Source organism: Dendrobates tinctorius, unplaced genomic scaffold (genome assembly GCF_039654945.1).
Source record: "Dendrobates tinctorius isolate UK_male_01 unplaced genomic scaffold, ASM3965494v1 ptg000051l, whole genome shotgun sequence".
Classification (NCBI taxonomy): Eukaryota; Metazoa; Chordata; class Amphibia; order Anura; family Dendrobatidae; genus Dendrobates; species Dendrobates tinctorius.
Window position 1 is genome coordinate 27,252,501 of NW_027361719.1, and position 22,887 is coordinate 27,275,387.

Sequence of the window (22,887 nt, forward strand, 5' to 3'; positions counted from 1 at the left end):
TTGCACGGTCCTTGTGATCCAAATATTTTTCGAAATTAAATTCTTCATCAGTTGATGATGAGGGTGAAGATGTGGCAGGACGACCAAATTCTTCTTGTTCCTCCTGACTGTTCTGCAACCCTTTTATCCTTACTGCTATTTCAAACAGAGCTTCTTTTCCTTTACTTAGCTGTTGATCATCTAGAAGAATCCGATGCATTGGGTCTACATAAACAGCTGCCAAAAGAATGTTATTTTGTAATAGTAGCTCCTCTCTCCGTTTCATTGATGTAGCAATGCCACTTGCAATTATCCCTCCTCTTTGGGACAGGCGAAACATCAGGTTCTTCCACTCCTTTAAGAAAATACCTGGAGATAAGTCCTCTGCTTGCAATTTTTTAGTCACTGTAAATGGGTGCTCCAGCAATTTTTCCAGCTCAGTCACCTGATTCCACTGACTTTCATTTAGCGTCAGTTGAGGGTTAGCCATGTCTACAAGAAAGGTTTTCAGTTCAACCAAGCGCTGAATCATTAAGTAAGTACTGCCCCATCGTGTAGCTTGATCAATAATTGCCCCTTTTCCAGCACGTCTCTTCAAAATTGAGTCAACTTTAGGGGTTCTGGCAACAGTAGCCAATTTTCTCACCTTGCCAATCAGTGCAGCAGCATGTCCTTCTTGCAGACTGTCTCTTATAGCCAGCTGTAGCGTATGCACAACACAGCGCATGTGATGAATGAAAGAACATATTGACACAGTTTCAACAAGATCATCTAAACTATCATGTTGCTGTTCATCTGAAGCAACTTCAGTTTGCTCCTCAGTTACAATACTGTGTTCCTCTATTTCAAACATTTCTGTGTCTGTGGACCCAGAATGTTCTTCTAGCTGCTGTCACCATCATTACTCTCATTCATTAGCTTAATAGTACTTATCATATTTGAAGCATTGTCAGTTACGACAGAAAGAACTTGCTCTTTTTTAAGTTCATAGTCTTGCAGAACCTTTTCCACCAAGACCTGGAGAAACTCACTGGTGTGATGAGCTTTGGTGTCTTTTACTGCCAATGTCTTGGTAACTATTTCATTTTTGTCACAAGCAAATCGGACATTGATGGCAAAATAGTTCACTCTGTGACGTGTGCAGGCATCCATTTTAAGAAACAGAAAGCGTCCCTTGAGAGTTTTTTTAAGTTCTTCCTTTTGTTTAAAAGCTTCTTCGATTACTAATTTTCTAATACTCTCTCTCTCCAGAGAAACACGAAGCTTGCGGGCCATTTCCCCATTCAGACACATAAAAGCTGGTCGTGAAAATAATGAAATAGGCACACTATCCTTTACAACAAGCTCTATGATCTGTTTTTTAAATGTATCTACTGTCATTGTCACAGTAACTTTGTCACTGACAAAATATCTTGCAACTGATGGCTGCAAAGTTCTCTGCTCCTTTGTTTGGCTGGAAGAGCTGGGCACTGGTTCATTGGTTTGGATGCAGTCTTTCTCATCCACTGCTTTCAGTACTTCTGGATGAAAGCGCTGTAAATGTCTCTTTAGATTAGAAGCTCTGGTAGGAGCATTTTTATCTTTGCCTGAATATGCACTCATCTTGGCTTCACAGCATTTGTTTTCGTCTGGATCATTTGTCATACACTGACAGACATAATGTTTTCTATCTTGAGTGATGGTGAAATGTTCAAATACAGCTGATTTAATGTGATGCTTCTTTGAAATTCTTAGGTTTTTAATTCTGCATTCACAATCCAAATGACAATTGTTTTTCCTAAAAACAATTGTACAAAATTATTGCCAGGTCGTACAACTGATATAGTGGTCAGTAATACTGTTATTATTCCTCATGTACTCACAGTTAACTGATGCAAAGTTTGTTGAAAGGATAATACTTCTTACAGTCTTCCTCTTCTGAGTAGCAGGCAGCTGTGAGATGCTTGGAAGACACACACCTAGTATGATCTAGTCTAGAGGAGGAGCTTTACTACTAAGAATTTGCAACACATTTTCACTTTCAGTTTCATACATTGTAAGTAGGGGGGTTGGGGCAGCATGAGGTTAACCAAGTATAAGATTAGATAAGGGCAGTGGAGAACAGTGACACACAAGAAGTAAGAAATGTCTCTATCTCCAGCAGAACTGCTTATCACTGTTGTTCATAGTTTGATAGAACATATATATTTGAGTAACATTTATAAAATTCATATGAAAGTTCAATTATGAAATATTAATACATTTTTTTTTTTTAAAGCTGGAGTCGGTACATTTCTACCGACTCCGACTCCAACCAAAACTAACTCCGACTCCACGACTCCGACTCCACAGCCCTGGTTTGAGGTGGTACATTTGTCTTCTGATGTCATAGAAGGTTCTGCATGCTTTCCCTTTCAGGGTCTCTGCTGCTTGCTTGAGGCTCCCGGTTTGGCTTAGCTCCAGACCGAGGTAGGTATAGCTGCTTGTCTTCTCTAGCGTGGCACCATTTAGTGTGAGGGAGGAAGTGGAGGTTTCTTTAGAACTCCTCTTTTGAAACACCATGACTTTGGTCTTCTTTTGGTTGATGGGCAGCGCCCATGTGGTGCTGAATGTTTCCAGCATGGCAAAGCTATCTTGGAGGCCTCTCTCGGTTGGGGAAAGCAGCAGGAGGTCATCTGCATACAGCAGGATCTTCACCTCTCAGTCGTGCAGGCTGAGACCTGGGGCAGAGGAGGATTCTCTCTGTCTCTCTCTCCGTCCAAACGGTCCGGTGACATCCGTTGGTCTCACAGCTGAAACGGATCCGTTTTTCCCATCCTTGGCGGATTGCAACTGATCAAAAAAAAATGATGTGTGAAACAGGACTTAGATGCCGCAACCATGGCATCTAAGCAATCAGATGGAAGGCATTGGCTATGTCACTTTATCTGCCCATCTGCAATTTGGGATGTTAGTGGGTTATTATGGCAGCCAGTGGCCAATGATCTGCCCTCTTAGTACTCCTATTAAGCCCTGCTAGAGTCAGATCATATTAAATCAACACTGACAGAACAAAAATACTGAATATAAAGTGATCAAAATGTGGTTATACCTCTAAAAACTATGGTTTGCCCTGCGAAAAAAAGACCTATCAAGCCTCTTTGACAAAGTAAAATGCTGGTATGGCTCAGAATAAGATGAGAGAAAACCGATTTATTTTGGTATTGCCATAACCACACCAACCGGCAGAATAAAGTTTGCTGCCAAATGTGTTGGAACGGCATTAAATGTATATTATATGCTTTTAATTGTCTCTTGTAATCTTGGTTTACAGCGTCAGATGTTTCTGAGAAAGAAAATCACTAGTTGTTCTCAAAGACTGCGATGTATGTCTCTGGGACAGGACCGGTACCGCCGATTCTACTGGCTCCTTCCACACATAGGTGGCATTTTCGTAGAGGGATCCACGGACGGCTGCGGTGAGGAAACACACAGAATACTAAACCTTATATTTAGCCTTCATTAACTCTGTAATGACCAGACCTGAATGGACCTTAACCAACTAATGACCAAACCAAGTTATAAAATCTGACATGTCAGACATTTGACAACAAATTACTAAAAATTAGCAGTTTTCAAACTTTGATTATCCCAAATAAACTAAGCACACAAAATAGTTAAATGCCACTTACTCCATGTCTGCTTTACATCAGCTCCATCTGTAAAATGTTCTTTTATTTTGTTTAGATGTTAAATGCTTTCAAATTGTAGCAGTCACTTTTCATTTTCAAGGAAATTTACAAAATGTATTTGTTTAGGTACCTATTCAGTTTTAAAGTAAATTTTGGGGGTCTTATATATTGGAGAACCCCCAGAAGTAATACCATTTTAAAAACTGCACCCCTCAACATATTCACAACTGCTTCCAGGTAGAATTATTAACCCATCATTTACTTTTTAAGAATTAATAATGCAGTGTTATGACAGGAACAGAAAATCATTATTTTTACCCCCTAAATGTTGATAACTTCTGATTAGGTCACTATAGCCAGCAGACCCTAAGGCTATTACTTGATCTTGGATTTGCCATGGCAACCATCAGGACCACACAATCATGATCTGAGTGCTGATGGGCTTAAAAAGGAGCCCCTACATTCTGTTAACCATCCAAATGCTGTAGTCACTATTGACAGTAACATCTAAGGGGATAAACAGGCATGGCCGTTGCCAAAACCGATCATGACTTATGCAGCAGGGTGTCAGCTATAGTGTACAGCTGATAGCTGCTCATTCTTCACCCATCGGGGGACGCTATTCATTTATACTTCAGGTCAGTTTTAAGTCGTATTGTTGATTACTAAGGGGTTAAAGTGGTTTTCTGGGATTTGACAAAGCTTGGACAAGCACAGGGAATGTTTTAAAATAAACAATTGATTATTAGTTATACATTGAAACATTTGCCGGTCCTGCAGCCATCATGTGTCGTACAACTTCTTGTGACCACTGCAGCCAATCATTGGCTTTAGCAGCGTCATGTGCTTGTATGTTACATGACCACCGAGACCTGTGAATGCCTAGAGTGATGGAAATCATTACTGGCGCTGGAGTTTCAGGTAGGTAATGGTTATTTTATAACATTCCCTCCTCTTTTTCAGGTTTTGTTAAAGGGAAAGGTCTTTAGGGTGATTGTTATTCTTACACCTCCATACTGGACAAATGCACCAAAATACAATTTTTAAGTGAAACTTGTTTTAATCCATGGCCACATGTTTGATGTATGTCCAGGTATATTGTTAGTAATGTTGCTTAAACATTAAATTGTTGATGTTTAGTAACATAAAATGCCACAAGTTCCTGATTTTGGGTTATTTTCTTCTAGGTAATACTTCAGACGCTCCACAAGCTCATCTTCTAAATCCTTATGGATTGAAGAACGAAGAGGAAGAAGGGACAGAAGACGCCTATTACTGTTCACTTAATCGTTCACGAGGACGGCCGAGGAAGTCCGAGCGTTGTAAATACTGTCAGTGTCCTGGATCTCAGTTAGCTCCACTCAATGGCTTTTTGCAGCCAAATCCACATCTTTCTGAAAGCCACCAGGGCATAAGCCAAACAACAATGCTGTCGTGGCTCACACATTGTCAAGCATCTATCATGAACAGCACTGTATTGACACCAGAGAATAGTCCTCCTCATACTGAGGGGACATCTACGTATGACATTGGGCCCTGTCCAGGGGCTACCGACACAGATGAGAAGGATAACAGGTTGTTCAACTCACTCCTTAGGACTTCGTACACTGAAATTTCCTCAAACTTCAATTCACAGTCAAAGATCCTCGTTTCTTCATCATCTCTCACTGCAAACACACAGCCAGCACAGGTAATTATTTAATCATTTAAGTGCTTTTTTTTTTTTTTTTCTTGGAAAAAGTGCATAATATATTTCACAATGCAGCCAAACATAAGTAGAGATGAGGCAGCTCTAACGTTCTCATGTGGAAGCTTCCACTATCAATTTATTTTGGGGAGAAAATGGGAACGCCATTCAGCTGAGATCTTAACGGGGTTGTCCCTTTTTCTTTATCGCCTTATTGGGGGACACAGATGACCATGGGTGTATGCTGCTGCTGCTAGGAGGCTGACACTATGCAAAACAAGAAACTTAGCTCCTCCCCGGCAGTATACACCCACCGACAGGCACCAAGCACCTCAGTTTGTGCTTAGTGTCTGTAGGAGGCGGACCGGGATCTCCCCAGATCCGCATTTAATCCTTTTCTTTTCAGGTTTTTGTTGTGTTTTTTTTAATGATTTCCCCTTTCTTTTTCAGATACAGCTCAGGAAACGGGATGTGAGTTCATCCTGCTTTTCCTATTAATGCGGCTGAGCGAGCAATGTGCTATCGCCCACATCGCAACTCTCAGGCCCGCAGGCAGGACCTTCCCCTATCACCCTCGGGTACTAGGGGCCATGGATGGACGGTCCTAGCCGATTCCCCTCCTCACCCCTCTCCCAGGACAGGGCTGAGAGGAAGACGGCGGTCGCCAGCGGTGACGTTTCCCCTGACACGGGGATTGGAGCCGTCTTCTGCAGCATACGGCGGTGCGGGTACTGAGGATCACCTCTCCCAGCGACCTGCGTTCTATTGCGGGCCCCTGTGGTCAGCCTCTTCAGGGACATCAGGTATGTTTTTCTGAATGTTCCCTGCAGCCCTGCGCTCACATGCCAGTCTAGGACAGCAGAGTACCTCTCCTCCTTTTGAATTTCCCGCCTTGAACCAGCGCTCTGACAGGCGCGCGTCCCTCTTGTCGCGGGGGGGGGGGGGGGGTCCGGGGGGGGGCGCGCTTCCTCTGTCAGCGCTCCCTCCATCAGCGCTCCCCGTCCTCATCAGCTACAGGGAGGGAGCGCTTTCAAGCCCGGGCGCGCCGTCGCTAGTAAAAGTGAGGGAGCACTTTCACTTTCATTTTCAAAAGTTCCTCCCTCTCCCTGCGCGCGCTTTCCCCGCGTGCTTTTTTCAGCCTATCTCAGGGCTGCTTTCACTTCAGCCCTGTCACTGTCTTTGGCCGTCCCCCTCCCCTCTGGGGTCTCAGCCAATCGCGCCATGCGGTGGCTTAGCCCCGCCCACCGCCAGCGTTTCTTCCTGGATTGCCGATCTTCTTCCTCCTTCTCTCCGGACCTCGCCTGGGGGATACATCGCTTCTGATCCTCGGTAGGCTAGACGCTGACTATCCCTGGCACCTAACTTAGCTCCCCCCCCCCGCAGTTTCCTCAGGCTGTGTTTTTTCTGCCACTGAGACTTATGCACAACCCCGCAAGGGCCTTCTGCTCCAGACCCACCGCTACTCACTACGCCTGCGCGCGCTGTAAAAAGAAGTGGGCTTCGGGTCAGTCGTCTCCCCTCTGCCTCTCCTGCAGCCCTTCCACCATGTCGGCCCCTCAGGAGCACTCCGAACCCCGGGCGGAGACCACCCCTCCCCCGGAGTGGGCCGTGGCGATGTCTGTCAGTTTCTGAGCTGACAAAGGTGTCTCAATCGCTGGTCCAGGTCTTAGAGCGGTTACCTCAGTTATCTGCTGTCACCTGTGCACCGACCGCCTCGCATGGTGAGTCGCCAGCACCGGACCGTGGCCCTCAGACGGACAGACCAAGTCGGGGCTCTAGGAAGCGGGTCCTGTCTGGCTCTTCCTCCGGTTCGCAGGGTCCCTCTGCTTCTCTCAGGCTACGCTCCTCGTCCCCCTCATCGGCAGACGATCCGGGGTCAGACGAGGATTCACTATCTGGATCAGACTCAGAGGCGGACGACATAGCTAGAACTCGGGAGATGGTAGATAGTCTCATATTGGCTATATACCAAACACTCAAGATTAAGGAGGATAAGGCCCCCCCCTCAGGAATGCTCTGTTTCCCTTAAGAAGGCAAGGCCTCCATCTCGAACCTTCCCTAATAAGGATTTCGACACTTCCTTAGCCAACCACTGGCAACATCCTGAGAAACGTTTCTCAGGCCGCAAGTACTTAGATGTACTTTATCCCTTTGATGCGGAGCTAGTCACGAAATGGACCAAAGCTCCCGAGGTAGATCTACCAGTTTCTCGTATTTCCTCTAAGACGGTCCTTTCCCTTCCGGATGGAGCTTCTCTCAAGGACCCATCGGACAGGCAAATAGAGTCGTTGGCTAAGTCTATCTTTGAGGCATCCGGTGCATCCCTATGCCCTATCTTCGCCTCCGCTTGGGTGGCGAAAGCTATTTCAGCTTGGGCAAAAATTCTGCGCAGGGGCGTTTCAGCGGCAGCTCCTCAAGACGAGCTGGCAGATTTAGCAGACCAAATTAATCACGCAGGCAAGTACCTTCTGGCCGCCTCCTTGGACGCGGCAGGGTGCGTTGCTAGAGCTAACAGCAACATTGTGGCAATACGCCGCATTCTTTGGTTGAAGTCTTGGAATGCGGATACTACCTCATAGAAGTCACTCACCAACCTGGCATTTCACGGCACTAGGCTCTTTGGCGCCAAGCTGGATCAGTTAATCTCGGATGCCACGGGTGGAAAGAGTACTTCCCTTCCTCAGTCCCGTCCTAAGAGGTTCTTTAACAAGAGGGCTTCTCGGCCTTTTAGGTCCTTTCGCCCCTTCTCTCCCACAGACGGTTCATCCCAGCAGAACCGTAACACTGCTTCCAATGACCGAAGAAAGCCATCGTATAAGCCAGCCCCTCGCTGGAGATCCAGGGGTCAGCCTTCCAGGTCCTCAGGCGCTCGATCCGGAAGGTTTTCATCTAAGTGATGGGTCACCCCCACCTGGAAAGCTTTCCAGGGTGGGAGGCAGACTTTCCTTTTTCAAGGACGCGTGGCTATCCGTTGTCGACGACGCTTGGGTCAGGGAAATCATCACGTCCGGATACAAAATCGAGTTTTCTTCCCTCCCAAACAGTCGTTTCTGTCTGTCCCGATCCCCAAAACAGCGATCACAGGTTCCAGGGTTCCTTCAGGCCGTCTCCTCTCTCCTTTCCGCCGGGGTCATCGTTCCCGTTCCTACAAACGAGCGGTTTTTAGGGTTCTACTCGAATCTCTTTGTAGTCCCAAAAAAGGACGGCTCACTTCGCCCAATTTTGGACCTCAAACGGCTCAATCGCCACGTGAAGATCCGCCATTTCAAGATGGAGTCTCTGCGTTCGGTAATAGCCTCAATGGAGCCCGGAGAGTTTCTCTGCTCGGTGGATATACAGGATGCCTACCTCCACATCCCCATTTCTCGCCAGCATCAGAGATACCTCCGTTTTGCGATTCAGAACAACCATTATCAGTTCGCGGCCCTTCCCTTCAGCCTAGCCTCCGCCCCTCGTGTCTTCACGAAGGTGATGGCAACAGTCATGGCCATCCTTCGATCCAGAGGGATCCTTATCATCCCTTACCTGGACGATCTTCTGATCAAGGGCTCGTCCCGACAAGACGGTCTTCACAGCCTTCACATAACCTTGGATGCCCTCGGACGCCTGGGATGGATAGTCAACAAGGACAAGTCCACTCTGTGCCCTACCCAGCGACTGACCTTTTTGGGCATGGAGTTCGATACGAATCTGGCCCGAGTGTTCTTACCGAGGGACAAGTTTTCAACCCTTCGCAAGGGGATCCAGTCCCTTCGGCGCTCGAGGGTCACAGGGCTGTGGAGTCGGAGTCGTGGAGTTGGAGTCGGTGCTCATTTTGGTGGAGTTGGAGTCGGTATAAAATGGACCGACTCCGACTCCTAAAATATATAATAAATTGGGTACAGTAATTCAATGCAGAATGTGCTGAATATTTTTTCATAGGAGTTTGGGAAAGTTATGAAATGTCCTATAAATGGCTGTTCTATTCCTGATCTAAGGCTACATTCACACACAGCGTTTTTCCTGTGTTTTTTGAGGATACATTTTTCAGCTGCAAAAGCTGATCATCTTTTTAAAAAACCGCATCACCTGAAAGGTTTTTGAGCTCATAGATAATGTTTTCAATAGCAAAAGCAGATTAGAAATCTGCTCTATCCATTTATCCATATCTGTCTATCCATATCGTATCTGTACCAAAAAGAATGAAAACCGGGTAGTACACCAATATATATTCTGTTCTATCTAAATATCTTGATTATTGGATCATAAAAATGATTAAATGTCTGAGGTTCACATTGTACTACAATAAATTTTTCACTTAAATATAAGCAATATGTGTGGGAGTCGGAGTCGGAGTCGTGGAGTCGGAGTTGGAGTCGGAGTCGGTGTAAGGGAAATTGAGGAGTCGGAGTCGCAGGTTTGGCTTACCGACTCCACAGCCCTGGAGGGTCATGTCCCTTCGGTCCTGCATTAGAGTCCTGGGGAGGATGGTGGCCTCTATGGAAGCAGTGCCATTTGCACAATTCCACTCTCGCCCTCTCCAGCTGTTCCTCCTGTCAGTCTGGGACAAGACCTCGTTTTCTCTGGATCGCCCCATTCTTCTTCCGCTCAGAGTCAAACAATCGCTAACTTGGTGGACGTTGTCGACGTCATTTCTCCGCGGAAGATCCTTTCTCCCGCCTCGGTGGCAGGTCATCACCACCGATGCCAGTCTCCTAGGATGGGGGGCGGTCTACTGTCAGAGAACGGCCCAAGGGCGTTGGAACGCCCAGGAGACTCTTCTGCCCATCAACCTTCTGGAGATAAGGGCAATCTTCCTCGCTCTCCTTCGTTGGCAGCATCTTCTAGTAGGCAAGCCGGTCCGCATTCAGTCAGACAACGCCACGGCCGTGGCGTACATAAACCACCAGGGCGGTACTCGCAGCAGGCAGGTGATGTCGGAAGTGGCAAGGATACTTCGTTGGGCAGAGCGTCACGTGCCGGCGATTTCCGCCGTTCACATTCCAGGGGTGGAAAACTGGGCAGCCGACTTCTTGAGTCGCCAACGGCTAGCGTCAGGCGAATGGTCCCTTCATCCCACAGTCTTCAGTCATATATGCCAGCGCTGGGGCACCCCGGACGTCGATCTCATGGCCTCTCGGATGAACAACAAGGTTCCTCACTTTGTGGCCAGGTCCAGGGATCCATTAGCCGTCGGTTACGACGCCCTAGTAATCCCGTGGTCGCAGTTCCACCTACCTTACCTGTTCCCTCCGCTTGCCCTAATCCCAAGAGTGGTCAAAAAGTCAGAGGGCATCCCGGTCATCTTAGTGGCTCCAGACTGGCCGAGACGACCTTGGTACGCGGAGCTGGTGAACATGCTCACGGACGTCCCCTGGAGGCTTCCAGACCGTCCAGATCTTCTCTCGCAAGGCCCCCTTTACCACCAGAGTTCTCAATCTCTCAGTTTAACGGCATGGCCGTTGAGGCCGCGATTCTGGAGGAATCAGGGTTTTCCAACCGGGTCATTCAGACCTTGATTAAGGCTCGGAAGCCTGCTTCTTCCCGCATTTACCATAGGTACTGGAAGGCCTTTTTTTCACTGGTGTGACGAAAACGATGTTTTTCCACTATCGTTCTCAATTCCTTCCATTCTTGGTTTCCTCCAGTCCGGCTTGGATGCGGGCCTATCCCTCAGTACTCTCAAAGGTCAGGTATCTGCCCTAGCAATCCTCTTCCAGACGGATCTGGCTTCCTTACCGCAAGTGAAGACCTTTCTCCAAGGAGTCGCCCATGTGGCTCCTCCTCGTCGTTCTCCGATAGATCCATGGGATCTCAATCTTGTTCTTGGCGCTCTCCAGAAGGCGCCGTTCGAGCCGATTCAGGACATCCCTCTGTCTTTTCTTTCATGGAAGGTGGCTTTTCTGATCGCCATTACTTCCATCAGGAGAGTTTCTGAGCTGGCGGCCTTATCCTGTCGTTCTCCTTACCTTATCCTCCACCAAGATAAGGTTGTTCTCAGGCCAGTTCCTTCTTTCCTTCCGAAAGTGGTATCTCCCTTTCACATTAACGAAGATATCGTCCTTCCATCATTTTGTCCTGCGCCTGCTCATCCTCTGGAAAAGTCGCTCCACAAACTGGATGTAGTGAGAGCCTTGCGTGTTTACCTTGCCAGGACCGCTTCCTTTCGCCAATCTGATTCCTTGTTGGTCATTTCTGAGGGTCGCCGGAAAGGTCTTCCGGCCTTCAAGTCCACAATTGCTCGTTGGATTCGGTCTACCATCCTGGAAGCCTATCGTCTTCAGGAGAAACGGCCTCCTCCGGGGGTGAAAGCCCACTCCACCCGAGCTGTAGGGGCTTCTTGGGCTGTGCGACACCAGGCTACGACCTTACAACTTTGCAGAGCCACGACCTGGTCATCTTTGCACACCTTCGCGAGGTTCTACAGGGTTCATACCCAGGCCTCGTCTGATGCAGCTCTTGGTAGGAAGGTGCTGCAGGCGGCGGTGGCGCATCGACTGACCTAAGCCCTTCCTTATTTCGTTCCTTTATTGCTGTTCCCACCCTCGGGACTGCTTTGGAACGTCCCATGGTCATCTGTGTCCCCCAATAAGGCGATAAAGAAAGAGGGATTTTGGGTTCTTACCGTAAAATCTTTCTTGGAGCCTTCATTGGGGGACACAGCACCCGCCCTGTTTAATTAGTACCGTGTTGGGTCTGAGAGTCCCTTGTTGAGTTGGTACATATGTTTATGGTTTTGGTTGCTTCTCCTACTGCTTTTTTTTCACCAACTGAGGTGCTTGGTGCCTGTCGGTGGGTGTATACTGCCGGGGAGGAGCTAAGTTTCTTGTTTTGCATAGTGTCAGCCTCCTAGCAGCAGCAGCATACACCCATGGTCATCTGTGTCCCCCAATGAAGGCTCCAAGAAAGAGATTTTACGGTAAGAACCCAAAATCCCTCTTTTGCGTTCGTAGTCTGCAGTCGCTCTGTGACGGAAGACTTCTGAATCCTTACAGTCTGCTCACCGCACACTGTCAGACTTCTCTGGTGCTGCTACCGAGATCAGGCGGGCATGTGACTGCGAGTATGTGATGTGCATACATCTGGCCACATTTTGACTAGATGCGCTCAGACTCGCTCAGTTCACTTTTATTGATAGAGGCAGAACATGTCTAGTCGGCCCATGACCTTATGTATGCAAATTGCATACTTGCAGTCTCATGACCGCTCACTATCTGCTGCGAGCAACACCGGAGAATCCTGATAATGTTCAGCGCGCAAGCTGTAAGGATTCAGAAGTCTGCAGGCACATAGTGACCGTAGACTTTTACCACAAGACCAGATTATCCCGTTCATGGTGACAAGGAAAAGCAATATTGGGACCTGAAGCTTCTCATCATTATGTCAGCGTTGTCCAACTTGGCAAGTTATTTTTTATACATAAGATAGGTGAAAATTTGCTGATGGTTAAAGATCCTTAAGTGTCTGTGAATGTAGAGATGGCCATACATGTATGCCTTCACTTTATTTATTGCCAGAACTGCACTTCATGAGATCGACAAGTACAGTCCCAGTTGTGAGTCTATCCTATAAGGGATATCTTGCCAAGTAGGACAAGCCTTTTGAGGGCATTCAATTTTTTGTAGTGGACTTTCCTTCTCTTAGCCTCTCTGCTACTCACTATCCCCCGTTCTGAGAGAGGAAAAGTCCCATGCACAAGTTGTGTGAATATAGTGTACTGATCTGGCTGAGCAGCCGGTGAAAGCAGCTTCTAAAAGAGCATGAACTGAGCATTGAAGCAGCAGTGCAGCATGCTAGTGGGATCGAATTAAACCGTGTAAGGCCGGTTTCACATTTGCGTTAAAGGCCGCAGCGTTGGCCTGCGCACGGCCGCTGCTAAGCCCTGCCGCGCCTCTGCCGGTAGCTCCGCCTTTGGGTGCATGACGCTGCATGTGTCATGCGTCCCCTATCTTTATCACTGAGGACGCAGGCCGTGCGCAGTATGCGTCCTTTTGACGGTGCGCCGAGCGCAACCAAATTGCAACAGATTGCGTTTGGCGCTGATCGGCGCACCGTCAAAAGGACGCAGGCGCCGCCAAAACGCATACTGCGCACGGCCTGCGTCCTCAGTGATAAAGATAGGGGACGCGTGCAGCGTCATGCACCCGGAGGCGGAGCTACCGGCGGAGGCGCGGCAGGGGGCGGGGGTTAGCGGCGGCCGTGCGCAGGCCAACGCTGCGGCCTTTACCGCAAATGTGAGACCGGCCTAAGGTAATGAAGTATGTTCAGAACGTTTTGTTACTTTATTTTGTGGATTATAAGACTCATCCCAAGTTTTATGAAGAAAAATAGGGAAAAAAAAAATGTTTCCTTATCGCTTCATTGGGGGAAACTGGTAACCATGGGTTTATGGTGTTGTCGTTAGGAGGCTGACACAAGGCAAAAAAAGGAAAAATAGCTCCTCCTCGGCAGTATACACTCACTGACAGGCACCAAGTACCTAAGTTAACCTTAGTGTCCGTAGGAGGCGGAACTGGATCTGATCCCATATCCGCATTTTTTTCCCTTTCAAGTTTCTTGTTGTGTTTTTATTAATCCTTTCTCTTTGTCTTTCAAGTTCTTCTTCCTTAGGGTAACAGGGTGTAATTTGTCACCCTATTTTCCCCGTACTTATGCGACCGAGAGAGCAGTGTGGTGTCACCCACATCGCCCACTCTCGGACCCGCAGGCAGGACTTTATCCCCTGTCACCTCTACTGGTGAGCTTTGCCTTTTCCCCACCCCACGCCTCTCTTCCTGGCTGGGAGGAAGACGGTGGTCACCAGCGGTGGCCTTTACCCTAGTAGGGGGTTGATGCCGTCTTCTGCACCATCTGGAGATGGTGTGGGAAGGAGGATCTATTATACCAGGACCCTCATCAGTCTGAGGGCTCCTGAAAGTATCCTCATCGGTAAAGAGGATCTGTGGACCCACCTAGCAGGTATGCATGTCCCCATCCCGTAGCGATGCACAGCAATTTTTTCCTATCGTCACGACAGCACCCACTGAGAGAGGGGATCCGCCCTCATCAGGACAGGAACCTACAGATTAAAAGGGGGCGGTCCCCTTCGCCTCCTCAGTTGGGTTCCTGTCCGGAGTACAAATAGGCAAGCAGTTTAGACACTTCCAATTTACCGCCATGCCATTTGGTCTCTCTATGGCACCACGAGTGTTTACCAAAGTGATCGCAGAAGTGATGGCCCATTTAAGGAGAGCAGGATACCTTGGTTTTACCGTACCTTGTCTGATAGTGTGTGTGTGTGTGGGGGGGGCGCCGACCAGTGTAGTGCTCGGCTGAACTGTATAATATCATCCCTGCAGGATCTGGGTCGGCTAGGCAATCTGGAGAAGTCAAGGCTAGTCCCCCTCAACCTGTCAAAAGTTCCTCGGTATCTTCCTAGACTCAGTGGCTAAGCATGGTTTTCTCCCGGAGGACAAGAAATTAGGCATCGTCCGCAAAGTCAGGAGAGTGATGGATGAAGCAAGCCTATTTTTGAGAAACGCAATATCCCTGCTGGGTTCGCTAACAGCTTGCATGCCAGCGGTGCAGTGGGCTCAGTTTCACAACAGGACACTGCAGAGCGAGGTGCTCGAGGCAGAGAGGAGGCTGCAAGGCCGCCTTGGGGGGAAATTGCGATTGTCGGTTGCCGCAGTCAGCAATCTGTCCTGGTGGTTGGACCTGGTACATCTATCCAGGGGGTTGACGTGGGGGATAGTACCCGACCGTATAGTCACTACTGAAGCCAGTCCCTTGGGGTGGGGCGCTCACATGGGAGACAGTCCTAGCCCAAGGGAGGTGAACAACCAGGGAAGAAGGGTATTCCTCAAATCTGAAAGAACTCAGGATGGTGAAGTATGCGCTTCTAGAGTTTCTACAGGCTCTGCGAGGTTCACATGTGCGGATGCACACCAACATTACTACAGTATTAGCCTATTTAAATCATCAGGGGGGGACAAGATAACAATCACTGATGTTCACCACAGGCGACATACTGACATTAGCCGAAAATCACCTCCTCTCTTTGTCGGCACTACACATCAGGGGGAGCACAATGTTCAGGCGGACTAGCTCAGTCAGCATTCCTTGTGTCAGGGGGAATGGTTCCTGGACTGACGGGTGTTCAGGCAGATCGTTCACTTATGGGGCCTCCCAGAAGTAGACCTTTTCGCCACAAGAGACAACAGGCAGGTCAGGAAGTTTGCGTCACTACAGCCATCAGACCACTCAGACATACTAGACTCGCTCCAGGTCTGGTGGGATTATACCCTTGTATGTGCGTTTCCCCTGATGTGTTTGATCCCACTGGTCCTCAAGAAGATCAGGGAGGAGAGGGAGAGAGTTATACTGATTGCCCCCTTCTGGCCCAGGAGGTTTTCTTGGCTGAGGGCAATGTCCGTGACCGACCCGTGGGTGTTACCAATGAAGCCGGGGCTTCTCTCTGTGACCATTAGGTCATACACACATGAAGGGTCTCCACTTGATGGCGTGGAATTTGAGAGGGAGCTGCTGAGGCCTAGGTGGTTTTCAGAAGCCCTAATTTCTACTTTACTAGAGAGTAGGAAGGAGACTACGACAAGAATTTATTGTAAGACCTGGAAGAAATTTTTGTTTTCCTTAGCCCCCCCTGTCAGATCAGGTTCCGATTCCGGCAATCCTAGAGTTCTTGCAGGAGGGCTGAGAATTGGGGTTGTCTGTCAATACCCTTAGGGTACAGGTGTCGGCACTGGGGGCATTGTATAACCATAATGTAGCAGAAGACAGGTGGGTTGCTAGATTTATAAGACTGTGAGCGCAGTAACCCGGTGCGCATTGCTAGATTGCCTCCATGGGATTTGAAACTGGTGCTAGATGCGTTGACGAGGCCCCCTTTCGAACCCTTAGACTCAGCATCGGCTAGGGTTTTGACCCTTAAGACCGCCTTATTAGTAGCCCTAACTTCTGCAAAACGAGTTACTGATATTCAGGCGTTGTCAGTGGATGCTCCGTTCTTGAAAGTCTATCAGGACAAGGTATGTGTCAAGTATAGCGTGGCACTACCACAAGGTGCATAAGTAGGTTACCCAGACCCAAGTGAATAATAATAAAGTAACTTGGCACTCAGCTGAATTGTCCTTTTTAAGTGAAGTTTTTATTTATGTGCAGTCCTACAAAACTGGACTGCACATAAATAAAAGCTTCACTTAAAAAGGACAGTTGAGTGCCAAGTTACTTTATTATTATCAGGACAAGAAAGTCTTAAAACCTGACCCTTTGTATTTACCTAAAGTTGCTACTAAATTTCATAGGACACAAAAGCTTGTTTTTCATTGTTAGTAGTCTATATTGCTCAGCTAGATTGATATTTTCTGATCACATCTCATTGTGGGTAATTATGAACCGCATTCTGGTCCAATTGCAGAATTGGTCGACCCTGGCTGAGAACTGAGTGGATAGCAGTCATCATTTCCTTATTGTTGTGTATGGGCAACCATAGTTTGTTCATACAGCTCTACAGTAAGGACACGAAAGCTTGTTTTAAAATTTCATAGGAGCCAGGAGATCTACTTACCATCATTGTATGATAGGCCTACTACACTAGAGGAGCAAAGATTCCATACACTAGATAAGAGCGGTGCTAGGGTACGTAAATAAGACAAGCTTGGAGGCAGAGTTAGGGCACTGTTTGTCTACTTTCAGGGTCAAAGAAAGGGGCGGAGCGTCACGAAGAACACTATTGCTCGGTGCATAAGGGATGTGATCAGCCTGGCATATTCGACCAAAGGGGAATCTCTGCCAGAAGAAGTGAGGGCGCACTCAGTGCGAGCCATGGCATTTTTATGGCCTGAAAAAGAGGATGTCGCCATTGAGTCGATTTGTAAGGCGGCAGTGTGGTCATCATCTTCCACCTTTTATTGACACTACAGTCTTGATCTTTCGTCTACCTCAGTTTAGACTTCGGGCGAGCAGTGCTTAGTGCTGTGGTCCCTCCCACTTAATAGTCTCTGAAAGTGTCTCGGTGGGTGCTGTTGTGGCGATAGGAGTCCACGACAGCACCCGCATGTCCCCTCCCCCCCTTAGTTATTCACGAGAATTCCTGCACTCTGAAGGAAAGTGTGTTGTCAAAATTTCACTCTATAGTGGCGGCGGTATTAGTAATATGGACAAGATAAATTTTGAGTACTAATCCATGGGCAGTTCCTCTCATATTTTGAAACACAACTGAGGAGGCCACCCCCTTTTAATCTGTAGGTTTCTCTCCTGATGGGGGCGGATCCCCTCTCTCGGTGGGTGTTGTTGTGGACTCCGTAAATTCCTATTACCGGTAAGTAATCAGATTTCGTCTCATTTAGACAAGGGACAGGGCAACTTTAGTGCAATAATCCCCACACAGCCGCGGTAATTTCTCCCTGGCTGGTCCCAGACCTTGCCCCCCCCCTTTCTTTTCTAGCCGCTCCTCCCCGGTCTCACGACTGCGTGTTTGAGTTGCGCGCTTTTACACCAATACCAGGTCTCGCTGGGACAGAAATTCTGCTCTGACCTGACCATGCCCCCCGCTTTGTGCGCGTTTCTTCGGCGCACTTTTGCTCCTATCATAGAATATTAGAGGTGGAAGGGACGTCCTGGGCCATTTGATCCAACCCCCTGCTCAAAGCAGGATTCACTAAATCTTCCCAGACAAATGTCTGTCCAGCCTCTGTTTGAAGACTTCCATGGAAGGAGAACTCACCACCTCTCGTGTCAGTCTGTTCCACTCATTGATCACCCTGTCAAAAAGTTTTTTCTAATATCTAATCTGTGTCTCCTCCCATTCAGTTTTTTTTTTTTTTTTTCCATTTTTCAAGATTTCCCATCCTTCCTGGACATTTTTGCCCTCAAGAATATCCAGCCATTGGATCCCTCCAATTTTCTTTCTGAATCCCTTAAAATCTGCCTTTCTGAAATCTAACCTTGACGTCTGAGTCTTCACAGGTCTTCCTCCTCTGGTTAACCAAAATTCTAAAATAGCATGGTCGCTATCTCTGAGGGTCCCAGCCTCTCTTACCTCCTCAACCATTTCCTCCCTGTTTATAAGGATTAGATCCAAGGTAGCAGTTCCCCTTGTTTTCTCCCCTACCTTTTGGAAGATAAAGTTGTCAGCAAGAGAGGATAAGATTTTGCTTGACCTGTTAGTTTTGCCTGAGAGAGATTCCCAACAAGCGTCTGGATAGTTGAAATCTCCCATGACCACTATGTCATGTTTTTGGAGAACTTGGCCATTTGATGCATAAAGAGTTCATCCATGTCTTCAGCTTGCACAGGCGGCCTGTAGTAAATGCCTACAATGGTGTCCTTTCCATTGTTCTGTCCTTGTATTCTTACCCAAACAGTTTCTACAGAACTCCCAGTCTCTGAAGCTTCAATCTCTGTGCAGATATATGTGTTTCTAACATACAATGCAACACCTCCTCCTCGTTTATGAAGTCTATTTCTTGCAAATAAGTTGTATCCTTCTAGTCTTGTATTCCAATCATGTGTATCATCCCACCAAGTTTCAGTGATTCCAATGACATCATATTTCTTTTCCTGCGTTAGTAGTTCCAATTCTCCTTGTTTGTTGCCCATGCTTTGTGCATTTGTATAGAAACATTGTAGTTTGTGATTGGTTTCTCTTTCTCCCAATATTTTTATTATTTAGATTCTTTTGTCTTTGTTCTTCCTTTCCACTTCTAATAGCAGATTTCTCAATAGTATTTGTCAGGTGTATGGCTTTTTCTGGCCTTTTGCTGTGTAGCAAGGCGACTTCCAAATACATGTTTTCCAGTCTTCGTAAGGTGCACCGCATCTCTAGCAAGTAGTCCATCGTATATGTAATTCACTCCGTGATCCAGAAATCCAAATTCTTGCTGATGGCACCATCAACGTAGCCAGTTGTTCAACTGTAGAATCTTATTCCACCTCCTTGTTCCATGGCCACCCACTGGGAGGATGGAGGAGAAGACCACCAGCGCTCCCAGTTTCACTTTCTTACCTAAGTTTTCAAAGTCACTGCAGATGGTTTACAGGTCCTTTTCTTGCAGTATAATTTGTCCCCACATGGATTAGCAGGAATGGGTAGTCATCTGAAGGTCTGGAGAGTCCTGATATCCTGTCAGACACATCTTTAATTTTTGCACCTGGAAGACATCACATTTCTCTTGAGGGTATATCTGGTCTGCAGATAGCGGCCTTTGTTCCTCTCAACAGGGAATCCCCGTGACCACAACTCTGTTTCTTCTTAATAACATTTTTCTTTCTCCATCCAGGAGGACTCTAAGGGTGCACAAGGTTGTTCTTTGTGGGTAAAGTCTTGCATTTCTGGCATGTGAAGTTTGGCCTTTTCACTGGTAAGTCTGTGAACATGTAGCAACAAATGCAGCTCACCAAATGGCTCCTGGCCTCTTCCATGTTCTTATTGTTAAAAGAGATATCAAAGTGTTGAAAAATGTGCCAAAATTGTACTGGAGCTCCTTCTATCATGGAGCTCCTTCTCCCTGCCGGTACACGGCCTCGGCAATTCATCCAATCGGTGGGGCGCTTTCTGTTTCCACAGACCGGCAGATCTTCCTGACAGTTACTTTCTCTTTCACTGGCCAGCTTTGTCAGTCACGCCCACCGATCTGCTTCGAGCTTGCTGTGACACAGCAAAGTCAAAGCTATATTGGTACTTGTGCCTCAGCAGATGTAATTCTGTCTGAGACACTGACTTTATCTGCATATCTTACTCGCATTCGGCACTGGACCTGCATCTAGCCTGCGGACATCTGCCACATTGGCACATAGCTAACAGTCATCGGGTAGGCTCTCTCCTCTCTCCTTTTTCTTTTCTGTCCCCCTATATAGCCCTTCTCTGCAGTATTACCAAGGCTTTACTTATTCCCAATCCTGCAAAGGCTTCCCGTTGCCCCTGTAAGCCTACTGTGGTTCATTACGCTTGCTCCTTTTGCAAAAGAAAGTGGTCCTCACGTCAGCTTTCTCCTTTCTGACTGTCCTGCAGCCCCTCCACCATGTCTGTCCCACAGGAGTCCTCCAAAACCTGGGATGAGAGCACTCCCCTCCCTCTGAAGTGGGCTGTTGCCGTGTCACAGTCGGTCTCCGATCTGACTAAAGTTTCACAGTCCCTGTTCCAGATCCTGGAGCGTCATCCGCAGTTGTCTGCTGCCACCAGTGCTCCGAACGCCTCTCACGGTGATTCACATGCACCTGACCACGACTTTCGCAGGGACAGATTGGGTACAAAGCAAAGGTAGCGGGCTCTTTCCAGTTCATCATCCAGTTCCCCGTACCCTTCTGCATCATCTAGGATGCCCTCCTTTCCCCATGCTCCTCCTCGGACGCGGCTTTTGGGTCGGATGCTAATTCCCAGTCAGAGTGATTCGGACCAGGTCTCAAAAATGCAGGATATGATCGATTAGCCTTATCTTGGCAATTACTTAACCTAAAGGAGGAGGATGAGGCACTTGCTCAGGAGCACTCCATTTCCTTCAAGCAGGCAAAACGTGCCTCCCGGACTTTTCACAATCACAGGGAGTTTGAAGCAATTATGACTAAACACTGGAACCTCCTGAAAAGAGCTTCCCGGGAAGGAAGCAGCTAGATATTCTTTATCCCTTCAGCCCAAACTTCGTTGGTGGATGGGCAGAGTCCCCTAAGGTAGACCCGCCGGTTTCTCGCCTGTCTTCCAAGACAGTCTTGTTTCTGGCGGACGACAAGTCTCTTAAGGACGCTATGGATAGACAGATTGGGTCCTTGGCTAAATTAACCTTTGAAGCGGCTGGCGCCTCCCTCTGTCCCATCTTTGCTTCCACCTGGGTGGCAAGTCCATGTCTGCCTGGGAAAGAATGCTTCGTCAGGGTATCCTAGCGGCTGCTCCTCCGTATGAGATGGCAGACTTGGCATACCAGATTGCCGATGCCGGCAAATATCTTCTGACCACCTCTTTGGATGTGGCCAGTCGTTCCGCCAGGGCAAACAGCAACATCATTGCTGTTCACCGCATTTTCTGGTTGAAGGCATGGAATGCAGATCCACCCTCAAAATAGACTCACACTAACCTTGCCTTTTCAAGGCTCTAGACTTTTCGGGTCCTAATTTTATCAGATAATTTCGGATGATACTGGTGGGTAAAGCACCTCTCTTCCCAAATCCAGACCTAAACGTCCTTTCAATAGGAAGAGGTTGCTTCATTTTTGTTCCTTTTGACCCTTTTCTTCAGGGACTTTCTCCCAGCAGGACCGCTTTTCCGCCTAAGAGGATGGGAAGAAGCTGTCCTTTAAACCCGCTTCTCACTGGTGACCAAAGGGTTGCTCTTCCAAGCTTTCAGGGTCCACGCCAACAGATTCTCCTCTGTGACGTTTCACCCCCACACGGGAATTTCTAGGGTGGGAGGCTGGCTTCTCTTCCGTGACACCTTGTTGTCAGTGGTCGACAATGCCTGAGTCAGAGAGAGAGTCATGTCTAGTTACAAAATTGACTTTTCTTTTCCCCCAGGAAGACGTTTTTCTGTCTCGACCTCCAAGACATCCGTCTCAGTCCCCAGGGGCTCTTCAGGCCGTCTCTCCCCTGCTACGCGCAGGAGTAATTGTACCTGTTCCCCGGAACGAATGCTTTTCGGGGTTCTACTCCGATATTTTTGTGGTCCCGAAGAAAGACGGATCGCTCCGTCCAATTTTGGACCGCAAGCGACTGAACTGTCACGTTGGGATCCGTTATTTCAGGATGGAGTCCCTACGTTCGGTAATCGCTTCCATTTAGCCGGGAGAATTTCTTTGATCTGTAATCATTCAGGATGCTTAACTTCACATCCCTATTTGTGTTCAGCATCAGAGATTCCTACAGTTTGCGATCCAGAAGGGCCACTATCTGTTCAAGGCTATTCCCTTCGGCTTGGCGTCTGCCCCCAGAGTATTCACGAAGGTCATGGCAGCAGTCATGGCCATCCTTCTTTCCAAAGATTTTCTCATAATTTCTTGCTTGGTCGATCTTCTGATCAAGGGGGCATCCCGCCGAGACTGCAAATTGAGTCTTCAGATCGCCTGGGACACTCTGGTTCGTCTCGGCTGGATTGTCAACAGAGAGAAGTCCTGCCTGACCCCTGCTCAGCACTAGGTATTTCTGGGCATGAGTTTTTCCACGGCCCAAGCCTGTGTCTTCCTTCCAAAGGAAAAGTTTCTCTCTCTACCTGGGGAACCGTATTCTAAAGCGACCAACCCCTCTCCCCACTCTGGTCCGGCATGAGAGTCCTGGGGAAGATGATTGCTGCCGTGTAAGCTGTGCCCTTTGCCCAGTTCCATACTCGTCCTCTTCAGCTGGCCCTCTTGATTACCTGGGACAAGAGGACCATCTCCCTGGAACGGCCTGTGCTTCTGCCCCTCAAGGTGAGGCAACCCCTGACCGGGTGGACGCTATCCGCCTCAATCCTGCGTGGGACGTCCTTCCTCCCTCTCCGGTGGCAGGTCATCACCACCAACACAAGTTTCCTCAGTTCAGTTGGGGAGCGGTATTCCTTCATCACACGGCGCATGGTCGCTAGAGCATTCAGGGAGCCACTCTCCCCATCAATCTTATGGAAATCAGGGC

The 22,887-nt window shown here is 48.0% G+C and overlaps 1 protein-coding gene across 5 annotated transcripts in view; it reads left to right on the forward strand.

The window, feature by feature from the left end:
* BAZ2A (bromodomain adjacent to zinc finger domain 2A) overlaps positions 1 to 22,887 on the forward strand; it is a 102,850-nt gene that overhangs the window by 64,544 nt on the left and 15,419 nt on the right. For all 5 annotated transcript variants that reach the window (XM_073576904.1, XM_073576903.1, XM_073576901.1 and 2 more), the window contains exons 19-20: positions 3,272 to 3,416; positions 4,817 to 5,319. In XM_073576904.1, the coding sequence (XP_073433005.1) occupies positions 3,272 to 3,416; positions 4,817 to 5,319 (648 nt within the window). The remainder of the gene's footprint in view (positions 1 to 3,271; positions 3,417 to 4,816; positions 5,320 to 22,887) is intronic.